The 20,950-nt window shown below is 36.8% G+C and overlaps 1 protein-coding gene and 2 long non-coding RNA genes across 4 annotated transcripts; all 3 read right to left on the bottom strand.

Annotated features, from left to right (window-relative positions):
* Nucleotides 1–668: 668 nt before the first annotated feature.
* On the bottom strand, nucleotides 669–2,397 carry LOC107060923 (uncharacterized). The gene is made up of 2 exons (XR_001473610.1): nucleotides 2,246–2,397; nucleotides 669–1,433 (listed from the first exon to the last, which is right to left on the bottom strand). It is a non-coding gene; the product is annotated as an uncharacterized lncRNA (long non-coding RNA).
* A 505-nt stretch (nucleotides 2,398–2,902) lies between these two features.
* LOC107060922 (uncharacterized) lies at nucleotides 2,903–4,413 on the bottom strand. Its single transcript, XR_001473609.1, has 2 exons — nucleotides 4,146–4,413; nucleotides 2,903–3,098 (listed from the first exon to the last, which is right to left on the bottom strand). It is a non-coding gene; the product is annotated as an uncharacterized lncRNA (long non-coding RNA).
* Nucleotides 4,414–6,380: 1,967 nt separating this feature from the next.
* LOC102586162 (L-cysteine desulfhydrase) lies at nucleotides 6,381–13,431 on the bottom strand. 2 transcript variants are annotated; one of them, XR_367411.2, is made up of 3 exons: nucleotides 11,918–13,431; nucleotides 7,319–7,438; nucleotides 6,381–6,681 (listed from the first exon to the last, which is right to left on the bottom strand). XR_367411.2 is itself a non-coding variant. In XM_006349084.2 (2 exons), exon 1 carries the CDS (start codon nucleotides 13,283–13,285, stop codon nucleotides 11,921–11,923), a length of 1,365 nt encoding a protein of 454 aa, XP_006349146.1. In that variant the 5' UTR covers nucleotides 13,286–13,431; the 3' UTR covers nucleotides 7,242–7,438; nucleotides 11,918–11,920. The 2 variants fall into 2 exon arrangements, 1 of the variants encoding a protein (XP_006349146.1); XM_006349084.2 differs by lacking the exon at nucleotides 6,381–6,681 and having other exon boundaries at nucleotides 7,242–7,438.
* Between the last annotated feature and the right edge of the window lie 7,519 nt (nucleotides 13,432–20,950).

The following is a 20,950-nucleotide window of genomic DNA, read 5'->3' as shown; positions in this document are numbered from 1 at the left end:
CGCCGTTCCCTAAGGCCCCTCTACCCGTTCCCCCTGCTTCGAGGCAAGTGTATTTATGCATTTTTTTTTATCAAATGTAATCAGCATTCATTTACCAAAATATTCATAAATAACTAATGAACTGTTTACCTAGTGTTTATACTCAAATACATTACCTATGAAAATGAATAAAATACAAGTATTCAAGAAATCAAACAAGAGTTATATATTTCTTTTACTGTTTCTTCTTGTTCCTCATAACTTTTTTTCCTTTGCTAATGGAAGGAAATTTGTTGACCTTTCTTCTCTTTATACTTCGTGTAACTCTTGAAGTGTCTTTTTCATTGTGAAGCTTCACCTGAAACATTTGTTGTTTTATCGTTTAATTTAAGTAAATCTAAGTATTCAAAGTTAGAATTAATCAAAACAAAAATAACTAGTGTATGTTTGGGCCTTTCGGGCTTATAAAAATAACAGTGGTCTTCTAATTAAAAGTGAAAGCATTATGTCATATTTCAACCACATTAAAAAAAATTCTTAATGAGTGATCAGTAAGGGTAATCCAGGGGAAAGTTTATATGGTTTTTGTATAAGAGATAACAGTGGAGATTTATTGTATGCTTTAAAAGTGTTGGAGTTGCAACAAACATGGAAACTGAAACTATGGCCATATGGAACTATGGATTTTCTAATATTCAGCTGGAAACTGACTCATTAAGTTTAAAGCAAATAATTAGAAGTACATGGAAAGTGCCATGGGAGATAACAGAGAAGATAGAGAAGATCAAAGAGATGATGAATCGGCTAAATGTACAAATTGAGTATACTTTTAGAGAGGCAAATCAACTAGCAGATCACATCACAAATACTGTTATCAGTCAAGTAGAATTACAACAGTTTCACAGCTTCAATTAATTATCTAACATGGGAAGGAGAATTCTAAACATGGATAAAAAGGGCATTCCTACCATTAGAATTAAAACAAGGAAGATTACAGTCAATCAGAGTCAAACATGAGGGGGAACCACATTAAAGGGTAGTATTTCACAACTATTACAATTACAAATTAGTTTGTGGCAATTTTCAGGGCAAAATAGTTGTGAGAATAATAACTAGCCAAAGCTAGGTAAGCTGACAAAAACAGATTCCAGAGGAAAAATGAGGATATGGGAACCAGATTAGCGACAATGAGCTTGCATCCAGATGAATGTCCAAGAAGTTAAATTTATCCTAGGAGCATCTTGGGTATGTCCAACCACCTTTACATTTGAAAGATAATGAAGAATCAACCACAAGAAGAAAGGAACAAAGAAGAATGGGAGTGAAAGAATACTTACACAGAGCCTCAGAGCTGGAACACACGACTCTAATCCTCGACAGAGAGGATGCAGACAGTTGATTACCAAAAGAAAAAGGAGAAAGAAGCTCAATTTCGGGGTGAACACAAGGAACATCTGAAATAGAGGAAAAATGATGGAGATGGCAGAAGATCAAATTTGGAAACCCTACAATGTAGGACTTTGTTTTTTGTTATTGTGATTATTACACTGATTCCAGTCACTTTTGGGCTGGATTTGGACTCTTATTGTTAGGTTTCAAGGGCTGCTTTTGAACAATTTATGTTTGAGCATTCAATAAATAGACCACGAGTCCAAATTGTTTTTTTAAAAAAAGTGATTAGTGACTAATTTGAACCAAACCTCAGTGGAAAACAGAAACTATAAAAAAAGATACGGGACCAGCAAGGTTTCAATCATAGGCAGTAATGAAACAAAATTTAAACTGGATACATCTCAAATACTTAAAAAATTTTTTTTATAAAGCTAACAATAAAAGAAACAACACAACACATTTAAAGATTAAAACTTATAACCACAAGCACCCTCTTAATCATTTATCAATCCACGCATATAAGTATCAACTCTCAATTAGAAAACAATATGACACTTAAGACATTTAGGAGAAGGAACAAAGAGAGGCCGAGACTAAATCATTATGAGTGAGGGAGGAGATCAGTACGACATTCCAATCGGGCAGCAACCAACAGTGAGATCAAAGAGGTTCAAATCTTCAACATTTCAAGCAAAAATCCACATGAGAAGCGTAACAACTAGCAAGTAGCAACATAAGCAATATATATGTTTAACCTATATCGATAACACTTAAAAGGAAGAACAAACGCATCTAATAAAGAAACAAAACTCTTAAACAAATTTCTACATATCTGTAAATGTAGATCAAAATACTGAAGAAAGAAGGGATTTACCTCTTTTTGTGCAGCAAACTGAAAAAATGAGTTGAAGATTTCTTACCACCAGAAGATGAGCTTTGGAGAAGACTTCTCACCACCAGAAAATGAGCTACGGCGAACTCCAATGAACCAATGGCTCGGAAACAATAAAAGAAGAGGACGTTTTCCTTCTAAAAAATTTTAAACTTGAAATGCTCTTTTTCAAGACCCCTCTAAAAATTCTTAAACTTGAAATGCTCTTTTCCAAGACCCCTATTTATCGATGAAGAATTTTTGTGTTTTTCGATGGTCCAACTCCCTCCTAAACAGTGAAAACGACAAGGAGGGGGAATTAAGTCGAATACTTTCATAACTGAACCAAACATAAATTTTCGCTCAACTTCCAAATGAAATGGATAATTTATGACACTATGATGGAATCACTGATGCAGTGAACAATACTAACACACTCATTCAATTTTAAAAAATTCAAAGGGGAAAAACCAAGTGCTTGACCAAAATGGAGTGATTTAGAACAAAAACAAGGTATTTAAAGAGAGAACTAAACCAAGATCGTGAATTGTACACTTATAGAAATAAAATCGCTTAAGAGACAAAGTTGAATTCAATGAATGTTATTATAACCATTTAATGCCAAACCATAATACCTATCACAATGAACACACTTAAAGATAAGCATGAATAGTTTCTAGATTAATCATCCTATTTTGAACAAACTAAACTCAAATGAAATAATGAAACAGTGATAATAGATCAAAAATTAAAAGAAACAGGACATCCCCTCCAAATACTCTCCATTAACACCATTTTCTTAGAAAATTTGACGATAGCTTCCAAGCTTTATTTCTTCCAACCATAAACCTACATCCTGACAAAACAAGAGGAGTAACAAAATGTCAGTCATTGTTGCATTCCCTCGTGGACGTATTTTATTCCTCAACCTCGTGTTTTTTCGTCTCCCTGTTAGAGATTTGAGTAAATGTCCATTTAGAAGCTCTAATTAACAAGGAAAGAAACAAAAATAGATATACCATCTAATGCATCTAATATCAGATGCTGCTTACTTTTAGAGGCAATGCACTAAGCCCAAAGTCAGAAACTTGTAAAATGATCCAAATACATACAAAGCACAAATATGAAAACCACCGACTTGTAGTGCTTGGTTTAGTCAGGCTCAACGCGAGGGACTGCACCTTGTGGCGCGAGGTTGGGGTTTGGCATTGGGATTTGTCCAGCAAGCTCCTGTCCCCCGAGCTACATGTTTTGTCCTCCTCTTTCCAACTTGGCGCATAAGCCTAAAATTCTAGATATTTCCTTGATATATAATGTAAAATGGATGAAACAACTCATGAGTCTTGTATTACTAAGCTAGTTACTTTGTATGTATGAGGTGTTACAAAATGATCTTGTAGATATTGTGGACCAAAACTTGACTCTAGAAGGTAATAATAAAATTGACAGACTTTGGTGAATGGTTGAGACATAAAGAATTTACTGTTAAATCAACATGGAACTACATAAAGACACATTGAACATGGGAATGATATGTATATATTCTATATTTGGATAACTAATCATGCCATTCAAATATCTTTCTCTATGTGAAGAGCATGACAATTTAAGATTTCAATTGACGATAAGTTGTTATTAAAGTGTAGGTGTTGCACTGATTCAAATTAGGTTTTTATGAAATTGCCAACAGTTTGCAGATAAAGTAAAGTTTGAAAATATAAATTGTTGAACACAAATTCATCAATATACAAGAAGAAGGGTTTGAAGCAAAGCAAAATTATATGTTTCATTGCTAATTTTAAGCAGTAACAGGAGAGAGCTAACCACCATGACTGATATATCAAATTTTTGATCAATCAACTAAACCCCCACCCTTAAGTCAGACGAAAATGGGAAAAAGTACTTGAATACGAGTAGTGGCATACGAAAATGGATTCAAGAAGCATAGCAATGTCTCTCCTCATCTATCTCGCCACCATTTCGAATTTGAAAATAAAAAATTCCTCCCAGGACAGAGGAATATGCTTGATTCTCATACCAATCCAACCAATTGCTATTGGAATTGTTGACGTCGCTCGCCACTGCCGTTTAGAATCGATTGTTGCCGCTCGAATTGCTGAAGACGTCGTTTGGCTGCTGCGAAATTGTCATCTGCTTCTAAGATGAAGCTTGTGAACATTACTGCCAGCTGTGATGTTAAGATTGGGAATATTATATTGTTGATCTTTTGAAAATGATGGGTTGGGCCGGGTCGGTGTAATTTAGTGGGCTGGAAGGGTTAGCTTAGGAACTGGATTGGGTGAAAAGGAATGGGCTGCCGAGTTTGCAAGCAAGAAGGGAAAATGGGTTGTAAAGTTTGAGGGAAATATTGGCCCAAAAATGGCCCTTTAATATAAGTTGAAAGACTTGGTAAAAAAGTGGCTACAATTGCATTACAAAAACTTAGCTGATTTGAACTTAATTAGGATAGATTCGGCTAGTAATTAAATAATACGAATTGATATTAATCAGTTAACAAGCTTCTTAATTTTAACGGCATCTTATTATGGAACTTAAAAGAGGATCTGATGTATATTCAAAGGTTTCCAACAGTGGGCTTTGGTGGGCTTCTTAAGAAAATGTCTTTTGGGTCTGTTGGGTTTGGCCCAAATTTTGTCTGAAAGTTGAGTTTAGCAAAATAGTCAGATTTATAATAAAATGTGTTAGATTTCAAATTAAGACATGGCCAGATCAGTTTTTAAACATTGCGTCTAGTTTCTTGATAGAGCAATTTTCACATATAGCAAACACAAAATTTATATTTGTATGCTATAGCAAAGTTTGCATAATTGCGCTCCATAGCAAACATAAATATGTATATTTCGCTATACATATACAAAAGAAAGCAGTTGTATAATCTGCTTTGGTATACATATACAAAAAGATCAATTGTATAAAGTGAGAGAGCCGAGTGAGCGAGATCTGGGAGAGTGGCGAGCGAGATCTGGGAGAGGGGAGAGAGGGGAACGAAAATATATGTATATATACAATTTTCTCTCGCTTTATACAAATACAAACGCATTTTATACAATTTGCGTTTTTTGTATAAAGTGAGAGAGGCGAGTGAGTGAGCGAGATCTGGGAGAGTGGCGAGTGAGATTTGGGAGAGGGGAACGAAAATATATGTATATATACAATTTTCTCTCGCTTTCTACAAACACAAACGCATTTTATACAATTTACATTTTTTGTATAAAGTGAGAGACGCGAGATCCGGGAGAGTGGCGAGCGAGATCTGGGAGAGGGGAGCGAAAATATATGTATATATACAATTTTCTCTCACTTTATACAAACACAAACGCACCTTATACACTTGCGTTTGTCTAAAAAAATGAGAGAGGCGAGGGAGAGAACGAGAGTGGCGAGCGAGATTCACCAGGAGAGAGGTGAAATAGCAACAGTTTGCTATGAGGTACAATTAAATCAAACTATATTTATAACATTTAATTTGAATTAATAGTTTGCTATTATATATAATTTTCCCTTTTAATTATAGTCAGTTCTAATTAAGAACGTAACCAAATTTACTAAATTCGGATAGGATTTGAATAAGATTAATTAACAAGCTTCTTAATTTTAACGAAATATATTAATTTTGAGACCATTTTTTTAATATTCATAAAATGTACTATTTAATTATATACATAATTAGATAAAAGCATACACATTATTTAAAATCATAAAAAGTGACAACTATTTTAAGTTAGACTAGGTTTAGCCGCAATTTTCTATACTTCTATACTACTTCAAAGGTGGTAAGCCCTTATAATGCACATATGTCGATACTAGTATATAATAAAAGGTTAGTGGGAGACATGCATTGAAGCCCTTTATTCGATTTGATTATATAGAATAGTAGAGAAAATTTGTAAAACCACCAAAGGACGTTCAAATGTTCCCTTACACTCACGCAGCTTCACACTTGGACATCTCCTCTAGACCTAGATCGTGACAAAAAAAAATGTAAAAATAAAAAAATTTACGATCTATGTTTCTATTTCATAATTTTCTACCATTACATATTAGACTTTTTATATGGTCCTTGGTCCTTTATGTATAATGCCTTTGTATTATCTCAAGCCTACTAGAGAATAATAGATTTCCAAAAGCATTCCTTCTTCAAAATTGCACATAAACATAGCAGTAAAAGACCAGTAAATAAGATTACTGCTTAAAAAATAACAGGAAAAAATGAAATAAGAAAACAATTTCCAACAAGAACTTGATTCATTCGAATTTCATTCGCTGTCTTCGGAGGGACAACAAGAACTCTAATCACTTCATGCATCTTTAAAGATTTAATCTAGCCTTCCCGCTGAGGAGAAAATATTTATTCTTGACACCTGTTTGGCTTTCTCCAACCGAACGTAAAATCTGTCTGCGCTCTTCTACTTGATTATCTGAGATGCATGTTAACGTCAGATAGTTAAACATCAATCTAGACTACAAGGGTGGAAAATTGGTTGGTTGAAGCTGAATAGCGGAGAAACGGATATAGAAAACTCTTCCAGCATGTAGTTCATGGGTGGTTTGGATAGAATGAAAACATAGCATATTTGGGGGGGGAAATTTAAAAAAAAAAGCTATCAATAGACTACTATTAATGTATTTGTCTACTAATTTTCTGGAGTAACATTAAAATGTGAATGATATAAGCACTTCACTGGAATGACTAAAGAGAGAGTAATGCTTGTAATCTTCTATCTATTCCCAGAGCTTAAATGGTGCTTTTACGAGGATAAAATCTTACATCACATATCAAACGGGAACATGTGTAGAACAAGAGGGGAGAGATCTTCAGCCAACAACTAAGTAGCAGACGAATTGCCAGTTAGGGGCTCATTAAGGTTAGAAGATTGTTTAAAGCTAAGGAGCAAGGATGTACCTAAAAGAAGGGAGTTTACGTATAGTGACTATTTAGGAGAGAAGAAAAAGTCAAGGAATTCCAGGTACCAAAAAGAAGCAATAAAGTCTTCGAAGTAAATCACAATTCTACTTCCAAATTGGAACGATAATAGGTATTTATTAGCCGCTTACAATGCTTCTTCTACAAGGATTATTCTTGATAACCAGAAAACTTCTACAACTTGTTTTTCCAGAGTACAAAACTCCATACAAACTGGTGAAACAACCTATCAATAACTATCTGAAGAATTCCTGCAAAACAAAACAAAAAAGGAATAAATAAAATTACCTACATAGCTTTCAATGTAGAAACTGATCAAATATCCAAATCCAATAAACTAAAAGCAGGTTATACAACTCAAAATAAATATGAAAATGAATCTTCACAACATACTACCATACCCGCCTACATGAACTACAGAAAGTCTTTTTTCTCAATATGTATTTTGCATGAGTACACTATGTCCCCAAAGCATTTTCTTCTTGTATCTAATGAAAATTTAGTGTGAACGCGTATCAAGAGAGAACCTACTTGGGCAAGCTCAATATATATACTAGTAAATCGTTCTCGGGGACACAAAACCACCAAAATGCAGATGTTTGCAATGACCAAAACGAGAAGACATTTGAATACAAAGGCATTAGCTTTCTGTATCATCTACTGTAGACTGTGAACGCGTATCAAGAGAGAACCTACTCGGACAAGCTCAATATATGTACTTGTAAATCGTTCTTGGGGACACAACAACCCAAATGCAGATGTTTGCAAAGACCAAAAAGAGAAGACATTGAATACAAAGGCATTAGCTTTCTGTATCATCTACTGTAGACTGTGAACGCGTATCAAGAGAGAACCTACTTGGGCAAGCTCAATATATATACTAGTAAATCGTTCTCGGGGACACAAAACCACCAAAATGCAGATGTTTGCAATGACCAAAACGAGAAGACATTTGAATACAAAGGCATTAGCTTTCTGTATCATCTACTGTAGACTGTGAACGCGTATCAAGAGAGAACCTACTTGGGCAAGCTCAATATATATACTAGTAAATCGTTCTCGGGGACACAAAACCACCAAAATGCAGATGTTTGCAATGACCAAAACGAGAAGACATTTGAATACAAAGGCATTAGCTTTCTGTATCATCTACTGTAGACTGTGAACGCGTATCAAGAGAGAACCTACTTGGGCAAGCTCAATATATATACTAGTAAATCGTTCTCGGGGACACAAAACCACCAAAATGCAGATGTTTGCAATGACCAAAACGAGAAGACATTTGAATACAAAGGCATTAGCTTTCTGTATCATCTACTGTAGACTGTGAACGCGTATCAAGAGAGAACCTACTTGGGCAAGCTCAATATATATACTAGTAAATCGTTCTCGGGGACACAAAACCACCAAAATGCAGATGTTTGCAATGACCAAAACGAGAAAGACATTGAATACAAAGGCATTAGCTTTCTGTATCATATACTGTAGACCAGAGAAGACATTGAATACAAAGGCATTAGCTTTCTGTATCATCTACTGTAGACCAACAGAGGAAAAGAGAAATTTTGACAATGAAAAACATAAATTAGGGGGTGAAAGGGTTAAAGCAATGAATTGTAGTGCCAGATATATGATTGCTTCATTTAATCCTGTGTCATATTAGATATGCATAGGTGAGATCATTGTTTCTCTTTTCTTTTCTTAAATTGGCTTCCTACGTGCCACAGGCTACCCCACATCTTCTTTTTGTGAAACTAGTAAGGTTGTATTCTTCAACATTAAGGATATATGCTGGCTACCTCCAAAAAGGGATAATTACAAATTTCCAATCAAATCTATAATTTGATCTATATCATCTATACAAAGTTGTTAACACCAAAAAAGTAAAGATACTATACAAATTACAATTCCATTTAACTTTGTGAATGGAATTGGACCTATCTTCAAAACATCCTCCATTTCTTTCTCTCCAGACTGACCACCATACACATGATGGTATTAGCTTCCACCATCTCTTTTGACTCTTACTGCCTCCCCTCCTAATCCAGCAGCTCAACAGATCTGATGTATGTTCTGGCATTGTCCAGTTCATGCTTGTGATGTTGAGAAACAGGTTCCAATGCAGGAAAAGATGGTTATTTGTTTCCGCTGTCAAGTTGAACAAAAAAACACCCAGGGACCAACTGCCTTTCTTCTTTAGAACTTCTTGTGTTAGACATGCTCTTTTTATCACTAACCAGGTGAAACACTTTACTTTTGTAGGAATACCACTATTCCAAAAGTAATTCCAATTATATTTTGGGTCCCCTGTCATCCCCTGTAGTCCAGTCCTCTTTTGTAGGCATTGTTGACTGAAAAGACTCCATCCTTACTCTGTTCCACAGGATCTTGTTTGTGGCTGTTGTCGTTATATTCATTCCATCTGGTTTTCCCAGTAGCGCTGCCACCCTCTCCACCTCCCAGTCATTAAGTAGTCATCTAAAAGATATGTCCCATCCCTGTTCTGTCCAACAGTCACTCACTTCAGCATCAGGGTTCTCACAAATTAGAAACAAATCTGAAAAAATTCCCTAAGAGAGGTTTGGTCTATCCAGCCATCTTTCCAAAATTTAGTTTTGTTTCCATTGCCCACCTTGATATACATAGTTCCTTCCATTTGTAACCATAGGTTCCTGATTGGCCTCCATACCCACACCCCATATGGTTCAGAGGCTACCCTCACATCTCAGGGATATCCATTCAGTTGGTTCAATTTCTAACCCTTAGTAGGTCCAGTTTCCAAAGTATCTGGTTCTCCAGTTTCAAGAATTAACATTGACCGAATCAGGGTTTGGTTTGGATATGCTTTTACTAATTCTGATTCTGAAATCCGAATTGGGCCAATAGGGCGCAAAGTTCTCCTTTTCTCCAATTTGGCCCCTGACTCCACAAACCTTGTATTGGGCTGCCACTTGTCAAGCTGGATCCGACAGAGATTTGCCCCTCTCCAATTCTACTAAGTGGATTCTTCTTGTCAAGAGCACACCTTGGGGTATATCTCAAATTAGGAGTTCAACAATAATCTAGAAAACAATTGTTTTATTTGTACACAATGAAACCACATCGTCTTTTCATCAAAAAAATTGTCCAATCCACAATATGTTTGATGCTTTACAAGTCAAAATATCTCATCATCATCCTCTCTTGCTCCTCTACTGCAATTTAGTAGAAGTCATCTTGAGAAGCACTTAACTTAGTGCAATGTAAGTTAGTCGGTTTGCCCCATCTGTGCTGCACTACAGTATATGCACCAAGAAGTAAGGACACACTTGATGCAAACAGATTATTTGAGGAAACACATTGAGCCTAATTCAATCTCAAAAGCTAGTTAATATGTGAGAAATGTCAAAGATCATATAGGGACACAACAATCATTCTCTCAACTAGTGTAAGGCATTTGAATTTCTGTATGCCTAGGGCTGAACATGAAGCATGAACATATGACATGGGGGACCACGTTGAATAAAACCTATAACATGAATGTGTTTGACTCTTTATATCAAAAAAATGAATGCACAATTCTAATACAATGATAAAAGTAAATTTTTATCCTAAATCAGCTTCAAATGCTAGCTCATAAGGTAAGGATTGACTGACACCATACAAGGAGAAAATAACATGTCCCTGCGTATACACTTGAGAGAGGACGTGGATCATCTCTTACTGCATTCTATATAGCATCACTCTTGTGGTGGAAGCTTTTAAGATGGTTCCGGATACAAAGGATCATTCAAAAAAATGGGAAGGATGCACTATTACTTGGGCCTTTAGAGGAAAAGAGAAAAAGCAGATCGTGGATGTTGCTTTATCAGCACTTACATAGATATTATGAGGATAGAGAAAAGGAAGATCTTTGAAGGGAAAGAGCTTGTTTTAGTGCACATAAAGCATAGCATCCTATCTTTAATGTCTTTTTGGTATATACCCATCAGGCTCTTATTTGTATAAAAGATTGGGTGACTTCCCTAGAACTTCTGTCTTTCTGTAAATTCTCTATTTTTTGGTTACCTCTTATAGAAGGGAGTTTCAGTGTTTTAAATATCCAAAGCAAAGACGCAACAAAATTGCTTAAAGTGAGAAGTGAAGTATGAGCTTACAATCAACAGGAAATTAAAAAATATCAAAAATCAACTAATCTAGTACATATCATTTTCATCATGAGAATTTAGTACAATTAAGATTGTTTGGAATTAAAGTAACTTATTTCAGCATCAGCAATGCCGATACCAATCCAACATCCTCAATGTTGAGACATAAACGAACTACCGATTCTTATTGGGATCACTTAGTACACGATTTTTTTTTTATCACAAGGGAAACCCGCAGTCCCTATCCTTTGGATGCGCAAGATAAAAAAAAAAAAAGACAACAGCTCATTACTCAACACCAACATGAGACTTTAACAGAGCAAAACTAAGGAGACAACAGTCTAGTTCGTTTACTATTCCAATAAAATCACAACACTTCATATATAAGATATATAATTTAAATATAGGAACAAGAAGCTTCTCTTTTATGGTTCATTGCTCTATCCTTGGAAGCATCATCTTGTTTTAAGTGACTAGAAAGAAACATGACACTATGCACATGACAATAAACATGAAGTACAGCACACAAACTTGTAAGATATCTAGTGTGCACTTAATTAACAATCATGTGTTGGAGAGAGAATTGTACAAGCACAATGATACCTCTTATTCTGAGGGAAGCATCTTACAAGTAACTCCGTCTCGCACAAGCTGAAGAATTGCATCCTTCAACTTTATATAGTCATCAACCTTATTGTAAACCTGATGAGAAATCCGAGCATATCCTGTCACGTAGCCATCACCATCCGAGCATTCCTTTATTTCCTCGTAGTGAATTGGGACTTCCACCCCAAAATGGTCACGCAAATGATTTCTCAAAGTTAAAGCATCCTTATCGCTGAGAATCCTAAGGTTAACAGGCAAACCAACCATTGCCATACCTGGAGACATGTCAGGAGGGCAGCCAAGCGATGTTCCCCAAGCATTGGCCAACATTTGTCCCATTTCAATCACAGCCTTATGATTCCTCAACCTAATTCCCTCAATCCCACCTTCAAACCTATTTATAAATTCTAACACCTCAGGTATAACTAGCTGAGAGCTGTAGTCTCTCGTCCCTATCCATGCACTTTCAATGGCTAGACCATTACCATATTCATGAGACACCACAGGATGGTGTAGATCAGGTGATACAGGTGATTTCCGACAATACAAAAAGGCAACCGAAGGAGGACAGAAAAACCACTTGTGCAAGTTGCTTACATAAAAATCAGCTCCAATTTCTTTAACATCGACAGGAACACTGCCAATGGCATGGGCAGCATCGACAAACACCCGTTCAACACCTTCTTCCCTACAAATCTTAACCAAATCACGCACAGGTATGACAACACACGGCATTGATGTAATGTGATCAATGATAGCCAACCGAACCTTCTTTCCATTCGCTTTCCCCTTAGCCAAGGCTTTCCGAAACTCCGCAACAATCTCTTCCTCCGAACGAAGAGGAAACGGCAAATGAACAACGATCACAGAACCACCAGCACGGGTGACATAAGCCTCAATCGATTTCTTAACAGCCTGAAACGCACAATGGAGCATGACCACAGCATCTCCCTTCTTGAAACGTCCCTCCGCGAAAGCCCATCCAACATGTTGAAGAACGATTGCAGCAGCAGTAGTAGCGTTATCCACAAGAGATACCTCATCCACGTGCTCCGCATTAATAACATCCTTGATAATAGTCCGTGAATGAAGAATCCGCTTCTGAAGATGGTTAAGGAAGAAGTCATCGGGTTGCTGTAGAAAACGGAGCTGCCAATGCTTCTGAGCTGCGATGATGGACGCCGGACAGCTACCGAAGCTGCCGTTATTGATACGAGCTATCCCGGGCTGATGATGGGAGAACTCTTCACGTATTTCGGAATCCGTAATGAGAGAAGACGAGCTGGTGGACAGCTTAGGTTTCTTAGCCAAATGGCTGTGGTCGGAGCCATTAGCTCGGTGGTCATCGTCGTTCGCCGGTTCCATTTAGGATCAAAACTCAGGTTAGGGTTAGGGTTTTGGTTCACCGGAAGAGACGAGCTATAGGATATGGAGGTAACTGACTCTAGTACACATTTCAAAAGGATTGTTTAATTATTATTTTTAGAGGATAGAGAGTCGCATTTTGGCAACACAGAAATACCGCAAAATTGAAAATCATTAGCGCTATTTTTATTTTTTTGTTATTACTAGTAATGGTAAAATGCTTGTGATAATTATATATATAGGTTGTTGATAAGTGTTAACCCAAAGTTGGATTCACCAAAATCTGCATCATTTCTTGAAAATAAACTTCAACTAGATTGAAAAAGGGAAAGTGCAGAAATAGTCGTTTGAAGGACCACAATTTAAAACATAATTATATTTGTAAAAGAGAAAATGGTCAAATGTCATCTTAAACTATGATCGAATTTTCAACTACACACCTATTTTTTACGAGAGTCCTATCACCCCCTCCCCCCCTATACTGTTTAAAATTGAGATTTTTACCCCCTTAAAAAGTGACAACCACTTTATATTGACAGGTGATGTGCACGCGTTTGACAGCTGAAAATATTATTTAAAACTTTTTTGTGTTTTCTCTTTTTAATTTATTATTCTAAAAATTATGTTGAAGGTCAAAAGGTTGAAATTTGTAGATTTGTGTCTTAGATCTTCATTTTATTGAAACTTTTTTATTATAATGTTGATTGCTAATTGTTGAAGCGGAAAACACTAGGTTGATTGAGTTTATATATAGCTGCGATTTTTGGATTTGAAGAATGTCGGAACTCCATAAAAATCGACGGGCATTCATATGAATTTTGTGAATCTATATTCTCAAATTAGGAGAAACCAAGTTCGTCGATGGTTCGAAGAATTTCGTATGGCTGAAAATCGAAGCTTAAGGATGAACCTTTGAAGCACAACTTGAAACCACCATTAAAGTTAGTTTATAAGCTTGAATTCTAATTTTGACTTACCACAGACGAACTCCATTTTGAATGGGTAATATAAATCAAAAGAGTCGAAATGTTGAGATAAGCTTATATCTAAAATTTGAGGCAATTTGGAGAAGATTTAGGATGGTTTTGCATCAATTTTTTGTAGCAATCATACAAAGAAGATGAAGAACATGAACTGCATTTTTTCAGATTTGCAAGAAAATTACAAGTTGCTAAATCAGTTGAGGAGTATTATTTGAAGCTGAAATAAAATTTATCGATTGAATTGATTGTCTGAAACTTAAAGAAAAATCTTTAAACCGCCATCGATCGAAACTAGCTTCAAATCGGAGAAAATTCAAATCCCAAAAATTGCAAGCACATACAAAAAATTTCATGGGTCTTTTGGGTATTGAATATAGGATCAAAATTTTTTCTTGTACTGAAAGTTTAATCGAAGACAATATGTTGAGTGTCACTATATTAAGCTTAAATTTGTTTGTTTTGAAAGATTTTGAGTCCGTAGTTCCTGATTGTGGAGAAAAAGGGATGGAATTATTAGCTACGATTTGTGGTATATTGATTAATATAATAAGGTTCCCATATAATAATGACGATGGTTTCAAAAATGGTGAGAGGTGGTGTAATTTGGTGGTTGCCATTGATGCTCTACTAAGTTGCTATGGAGAAGAAACCAAATTAGAAGTAGAAAAAAATAAGAAAAATAATTTAAAAAAATTAAAATGCATATATTTATGAAAAAATATTAAAAGTAAAATTTTAATATTTAATTTTCTATCTTCACTCTCTCCAGGAGAGTGCAATACACTCACTTTACTAGGCATCTAGGGTGGTAATAATTTTAGTTTTAAACAGTTTAGGGGGGGTGATAGGACTCCCGTGAAGAATGAGTGTGTAGTTGAGAATTCGGTCATAGCTTAAGAGGGGCATTTGACCATTTTCTCATTTGTAAAATATTAAAATTTTAGCCATCTTGAAATTATGGTCCATATTTCAAGTTCAAAGTGTCAAACTTCGGTCTATCATGTATAAAATTGAACACGTGTATAAGGAAAAATGTGTTTATGCCACGTTGTTTAATAAGAGATGAACGTGTAGAGACGAGGTCCGAAGGATACACAAAGTCTCGAGGAACTGACCCCTAGAGAAGGCGCCATCGGGAAAGGTACAGGGAGAAGCGCTCGTGCTTTTGATGACATGGAGCAAAGACAAAGAGGGCAAGAGGTACAGGTGCTTGTATAGCATTAATTTTAATTTTTCTCCTTGGATGACATATTATATAGCATTTTATCGTAATTTGGCAAATTCAAGTATTTACAATTGGACATAAATTTCAATTTTAGAATTTCAACCCAAAAGTAACATTTTTTGTATCTCCAAATATTGTAATATGTAAGTAAGAACACAATGTTAGAATTAAACACTATCTTATGCTCTCTTCCCAAGAGAATTTAACATGGCACTAATTATTTTCTCATCATCCACTTCTTGTAACAACATTTCTCACTAAGGCATCTATGGACAAACCCCTAACACCTACACAATTGTTTGCCAACTCTAGACATCATCGAGCACAATATTATCGATCAAAAAATTGGCCAGTACATTTGTGTAGCGTCAAGACAAGCTCATGAACCAAACTGGCAGCCAACCTTGAACTAAATCACCACCTATAGGTAGAAATCCATTCTAGAATTCTTTTCACTACCTCTCATAAGAAAAAAATACCACAAAGAAAAGAATTGTATAGGACGAAATGACCATATCATTAGTGTACCAGATCATCTTCTAAAAGAAAATAATCATTGACATAAAAAAATAGCATGAGCTCCAGACCTCCTTGTGTCTTTGACATTTTTGAAGAGTCCGAGCAACATAGACGAAGTTTCCTTCAAGTCAAACATAAAAAAGTACAAGTCCATTAAAAAAAATTGTGTGATAAAGCAATAAAATCTCAAGCATTTTCCTCATAAGCCACTAGGTGTGATGATCGTATACTTTTCATAAGCTTTTGAACTTCATCCTACTTCATTCTTTTGAAACTTTAATGGATTCGTGTCAAACTAAAAAATGAAACAAAACATGGCCATGAATATTGTAACAAGTTTAACAAAGTTGCATATGAATTATAATTATAATTATGATTATTTAACATAAAAATATCTAAATAAATTAGCAAGAACTACTAGATCGTGGTCGCTACTATACACAATTTTTAATTATTTTAATAAATGAAGTTTACTGACCTCACTTTTAAATTTTAAAATTATAATTTGCAATTAAAAATATTAATCAAAACAAAAATTTTGATATAACTATTCTTCTATATAAATGAAAATTCAATAAGATAAAAAAAGGCAAACCAAATTAAGGAGTGGAGTGGAACTAGAAAAAGTAGTTGTAAAATGGTGAAACTTCAAATGCTCATAACTTTGGCCTCGGATGTTCGTTTCAGGTGAATTTTTTTTTGAATTTGGGTATTTTTTCGAGATCTATGCGACCAAATAGCCATAAGGCGGTTTGACTGAGCCAATATTTTGAAAAACATCTTTTAACTCATTCAATTTTGAATTTCCTCCAATTTTGAAGAAAATTGTAATTCTTTATTGCTAAGAATCTGATAAAAGAAATTTGATTTTTGAGTTCGAAATACTTTGATAATGCATATATGAATGTCAATTTTAATGCTAGATAATCAATTTTCTAATAAACAGCTTTTACCTGAAAATTTTAAATTTTCCCCAATTTTCCATAAGGATTTTTGTTCCTTAAATAAGTATGTGAAAAAGATTTGATTAAACAAAATGGATTTGGAGTTGGAAATACCATTTTAATACATAAGTGAAGTCCATTTTAACACCAAGCGTCGGCCAAGGCATGCGCCCATCCTACAGGCGACATAGGCTTGACATTGTTGGTCTTTAACGAGGAATTCCTAGTAAACGTGAGTCATCAGCTCGCGTTGACTACGTCCCTGTACACACCACTCGTCACTACTACCGATTAAATGATACGGTAAAATGTTCGGATCGCAGTGACGTGGGTGGGTCGCTGCCCGCGACGTCACGAGAAGTCCATTTAACCTTATCATTTAGAAGAAAGAGAAGTCGTAACAAGGTTTCCGTAGGTGAACTTGCGGAAGGATCATTGTCAAAATTTGCAAAGTAGAACGACTCGCGAACTCGTTTGACCTTGAAAATCGGCCGGTTTGGTCGTCGGGACCAACTGGCTCTATAACTAAGGTGTTAACGGACGTCCATGAATTTTTTTGGCAAAAGTCACGTCGGAATTCTGGTTCACCAAAAAATCCATGGACTATAGCACACGAAAATCGGCAAAATATGGGGTTTACCTGCTCTGGGCTCGTTTGACCTTGAAAATGGGCCTGTTTGGCCGTCAGGACCAACTGGCTCCATAACTAAGGTCTTATTCGACGTCCATGAAAAATTTCGGCAAAAGTCACATCGAAATTCTGGGTCACCAAAAATTCCATGGACTATAGCACACGAAAATTGGCAAAATGGTGGGTTTACCTGCTCTGGGGCTCGTTTAACCTTGAAAATGGGCCGGTTTGGCCATCGGGACCAACTTCTCTATAACTAAGGTCTTAACGGATGTCCATGAAAATTTTTGGCAAAAGTCACGTCGAAATTCTGGGTCACCAAAAAATCCATGGACTATAACACACGAAAATTGACAAAATGGGGGGTTTACCTGCTCTAGGGCTCGTTTGACCTTAAAAATGGGTCGTTTGGCCGTCGGGACCAACTGGCTCCATAGCTAAGGTATTAACGGACGTCTATGAAATTTTTTGGCAAAATTCACGTCGGAACTCTAGGTCACCAAAAAATCCATGGGCTATATCACATGAAAATCAGCAAAATTGGGGGTTTACCTACTCTGGGGCTCGTTTGACCTTGAAAATGGGTAAAAGTCACATCGAAATTCCGGGTCACCAAAAAATCCATGGACTATATAGCATACGAAAATGGGTAAAATTGAGGGTTTACTTGCTCTGGGCTTGTTTGACCTTGAAAATGGCGCGGTTTGGCCGTCGAGACCTACTGGTTCCATAGCTAAAGTGTTAACGAACGTCCATGAAATTTTTTGTTAAAAGTCACGTCGAAATTCTGGGTCACCAAAAATTCCATGGACTATAGCACATGAAAATTGGCAAAATGAGGGGTTTACCTACTCTGGGGTTCGTTTGACCTTAAAAGTGGGCCGATTTGCCATCGGGACCAACTGGCTCCATAGCTAAGGTCTTAATGAACGTCCATGAAAAATTTCGGCAAAAGTCACGTTGGAATTTTGGGTCACCAAAAAATTCATGGACTATAGCACAAGAAAATCGGCAAAATGGGGGGTTTACCTGCTCTGGGGCTTATTTGACCTTGAAAATGGGTCGGTTTAGCCGTCGGAACCATTGGCTCCATAGTTAAGGTATTAACGGATGTCCATGAAAAATTTCTGCAAAAGTCACGTCGTAATTCCGGGTCACCAAAAAATCCATGAACTATAGCACAAAAAATTGGCAAAATGGGGGGTTTACTTGCTCTGGGGCTCGTTTGACCTTGGAAATAGGCCGGTTTGGCCGTCGGGACCAACTGACTCCATAGCTAAGGTATTAACGGACGTCAATGAAGTTTTTTGGCAAAAGTCACGTCGAAATTTTGGGTCATCAAAAAATGCATCGACTATAGCACATGTAAATCAGCAAATTAGGGGGTTTACCTGCTCTGGTCACCAAAAAATACATGGACTATAGCACACAAAAATTTGCAAAATGGGGGGTTTACCTTCTCTGGACTCGTTTGACCTTGAAAATGCGGCAGTTTGGCCATCGGGACCAATTGGCTCCATAGCTAAGGTCTTAACGGAAGTCCATAAAATTTTTTGGCAAAAGTCACGTCGAAATTCTGGGTCACCGAAAAATCCATGGACTATAACAAACGAAAATCGATAAAATGAGGGGTTTACCTGCTCTGGGGATCGTCTGACCTTGAAAATGGGCCGATTTGGCCGTCGGGACCAACAAGCTCCATAGCTAAGGTGTTAACGGATGTCCATGAAATTTTTTGGCAAAAGCCCGGTCGGAATTCTGAGTCACCAAAAAATCCATGGACTATAGCATACGAAAATCGATAAAATGGGTGGTTTACTTGCACTGGGGCTCGTTTGACCTTGAAAATGGGCTGGTTTGATCGTCGGGACCAACTGGCTCCATAACTAAGGTCTTAACGGACGTCCATGAAATTTTTTGGTAAAAGTCACATCGAAATTCCAGGTCACCAAAAAATCTGTGGACTATGGCGCACGAAAATTGGCAAAATGTGAGGTTTACCTATTCTGGGCTCATCTGACCTTGAAAATAGGCCGGTTTGGCCATCGGGAAGAACTGACTCCATAGCTAAGGTCTTAACGGACGTCCATGAATTTTTTTGCCAAAAGTCACTGTCATGCCCCAAACTCAAGGGGCGCAACTGTCTCCTAATGCCAAAACTCAGGCCCAAGCCGACCCTGCTGAACCATTTGCTACTAGGCATTGCAGCCACATGTAATCAAGAAAACAAACAAGTATATATTGGCTTAAAACTAAGCCCTCGGCCGGCAAGGCCCATGTCAACAGATCTATAAAAGAAACAACTACTTCCAAGAGTTCATATAAAGAAATAGCCAACTAGCACAGAAGTCCTGATTGGGCCGCCGAGGCCACCATGATCTCTATACCAAAACTGAAAGCAAGTATATATCAAGACAATACATCAAACATCTCACAAGCTTCAACAACCTAACAAACTAGTCCAGCTTGGCCATAACGTAGCTATACACTCCACACACTAGTCTACAAGCCTTTAAGATTAGTAAAGATTGGCGGGACAGGGCCTCAGCCTACCCATAAAAATATATACCACAAAAGGTAACAAACCTCCCAACTCTAGCAATTCCGAAGGAAAGGGGCTAGCCAATAGGATAGAAGTCCATCCTGCTGTTGAGGAGGTCTACTGATTCGTCTTTCGAAACATGCATGCATGAATGCAGCACCCCCCAGGAAATGGGGCATCAGTACAAAATAACGTATAGAGTATGAAAGGTTATAGACTAAATGAGCAAATATCATAATATACCAAAAGCAATGAGTTAAGGAAATCAAAATTTAGACAAGCATGCTAATCCACTACTGAATCTAAAAATACAAAAATTATCAAACAACAACCTAACCAATCCCCCATAAGCTCGGCAGGTACAAATAACACACCACCTACCTAGGCCCCCATAAGCCCAGAAGGTGCCAAAGTCAATCTACATTCCCCTATCGGTATCATTTTGTCTTTCTAAGAAGTCACGTAGCCCTTTTTGGCAACGATATAGCCCCGTAGGCAGTGCATAGCCCTCTTAGGCAACATCATAGCTCTGTGGGCTGCACATAGCCCTCTTGTGCATAAACATAGCCCTGTAGTCAACACATAGCCCTCTTTGGCATCAAAATAGCCCCGTAGGCAACACATATCACTCTTTTGCATCAATATAGCCCCTTGGGATACACATAGCCCTCTTTGGCAATAACATAGTCTTATTAGACAACACCATTGCCCCCATAGGCAGTTCATAGCTCAACAGCTAACCACAATAGCCCCAAGGGCAACAACAAACAATTGAATAGGCTAAAGGAGAGCAATTTAGCTATAAACAATATATATGAATA

Source organism: Solanum tuberosum, unplaced genomic scaffold, assembly GCF_000226075.1.
Source record: "Solanum tuberosum cultivar DM 1-3 516 R44 unplaced genomic scaffold, SolTub_3.0 scf00104, whole genome shotgun sequence".
Classification (NCBI taxonomy): domain Eukaryota; kingdom Viridiplantae; phylum Streptophyta; class Magnoliopsida; order Solanales; family Solanaceae; genus Solanum; species Solanum tuberosum.
The sequence above is the reverse complement of the archived record's forward strand: the minus strand, read 5'-3'. Positions and strand labels throughout refer to the sequence as shown.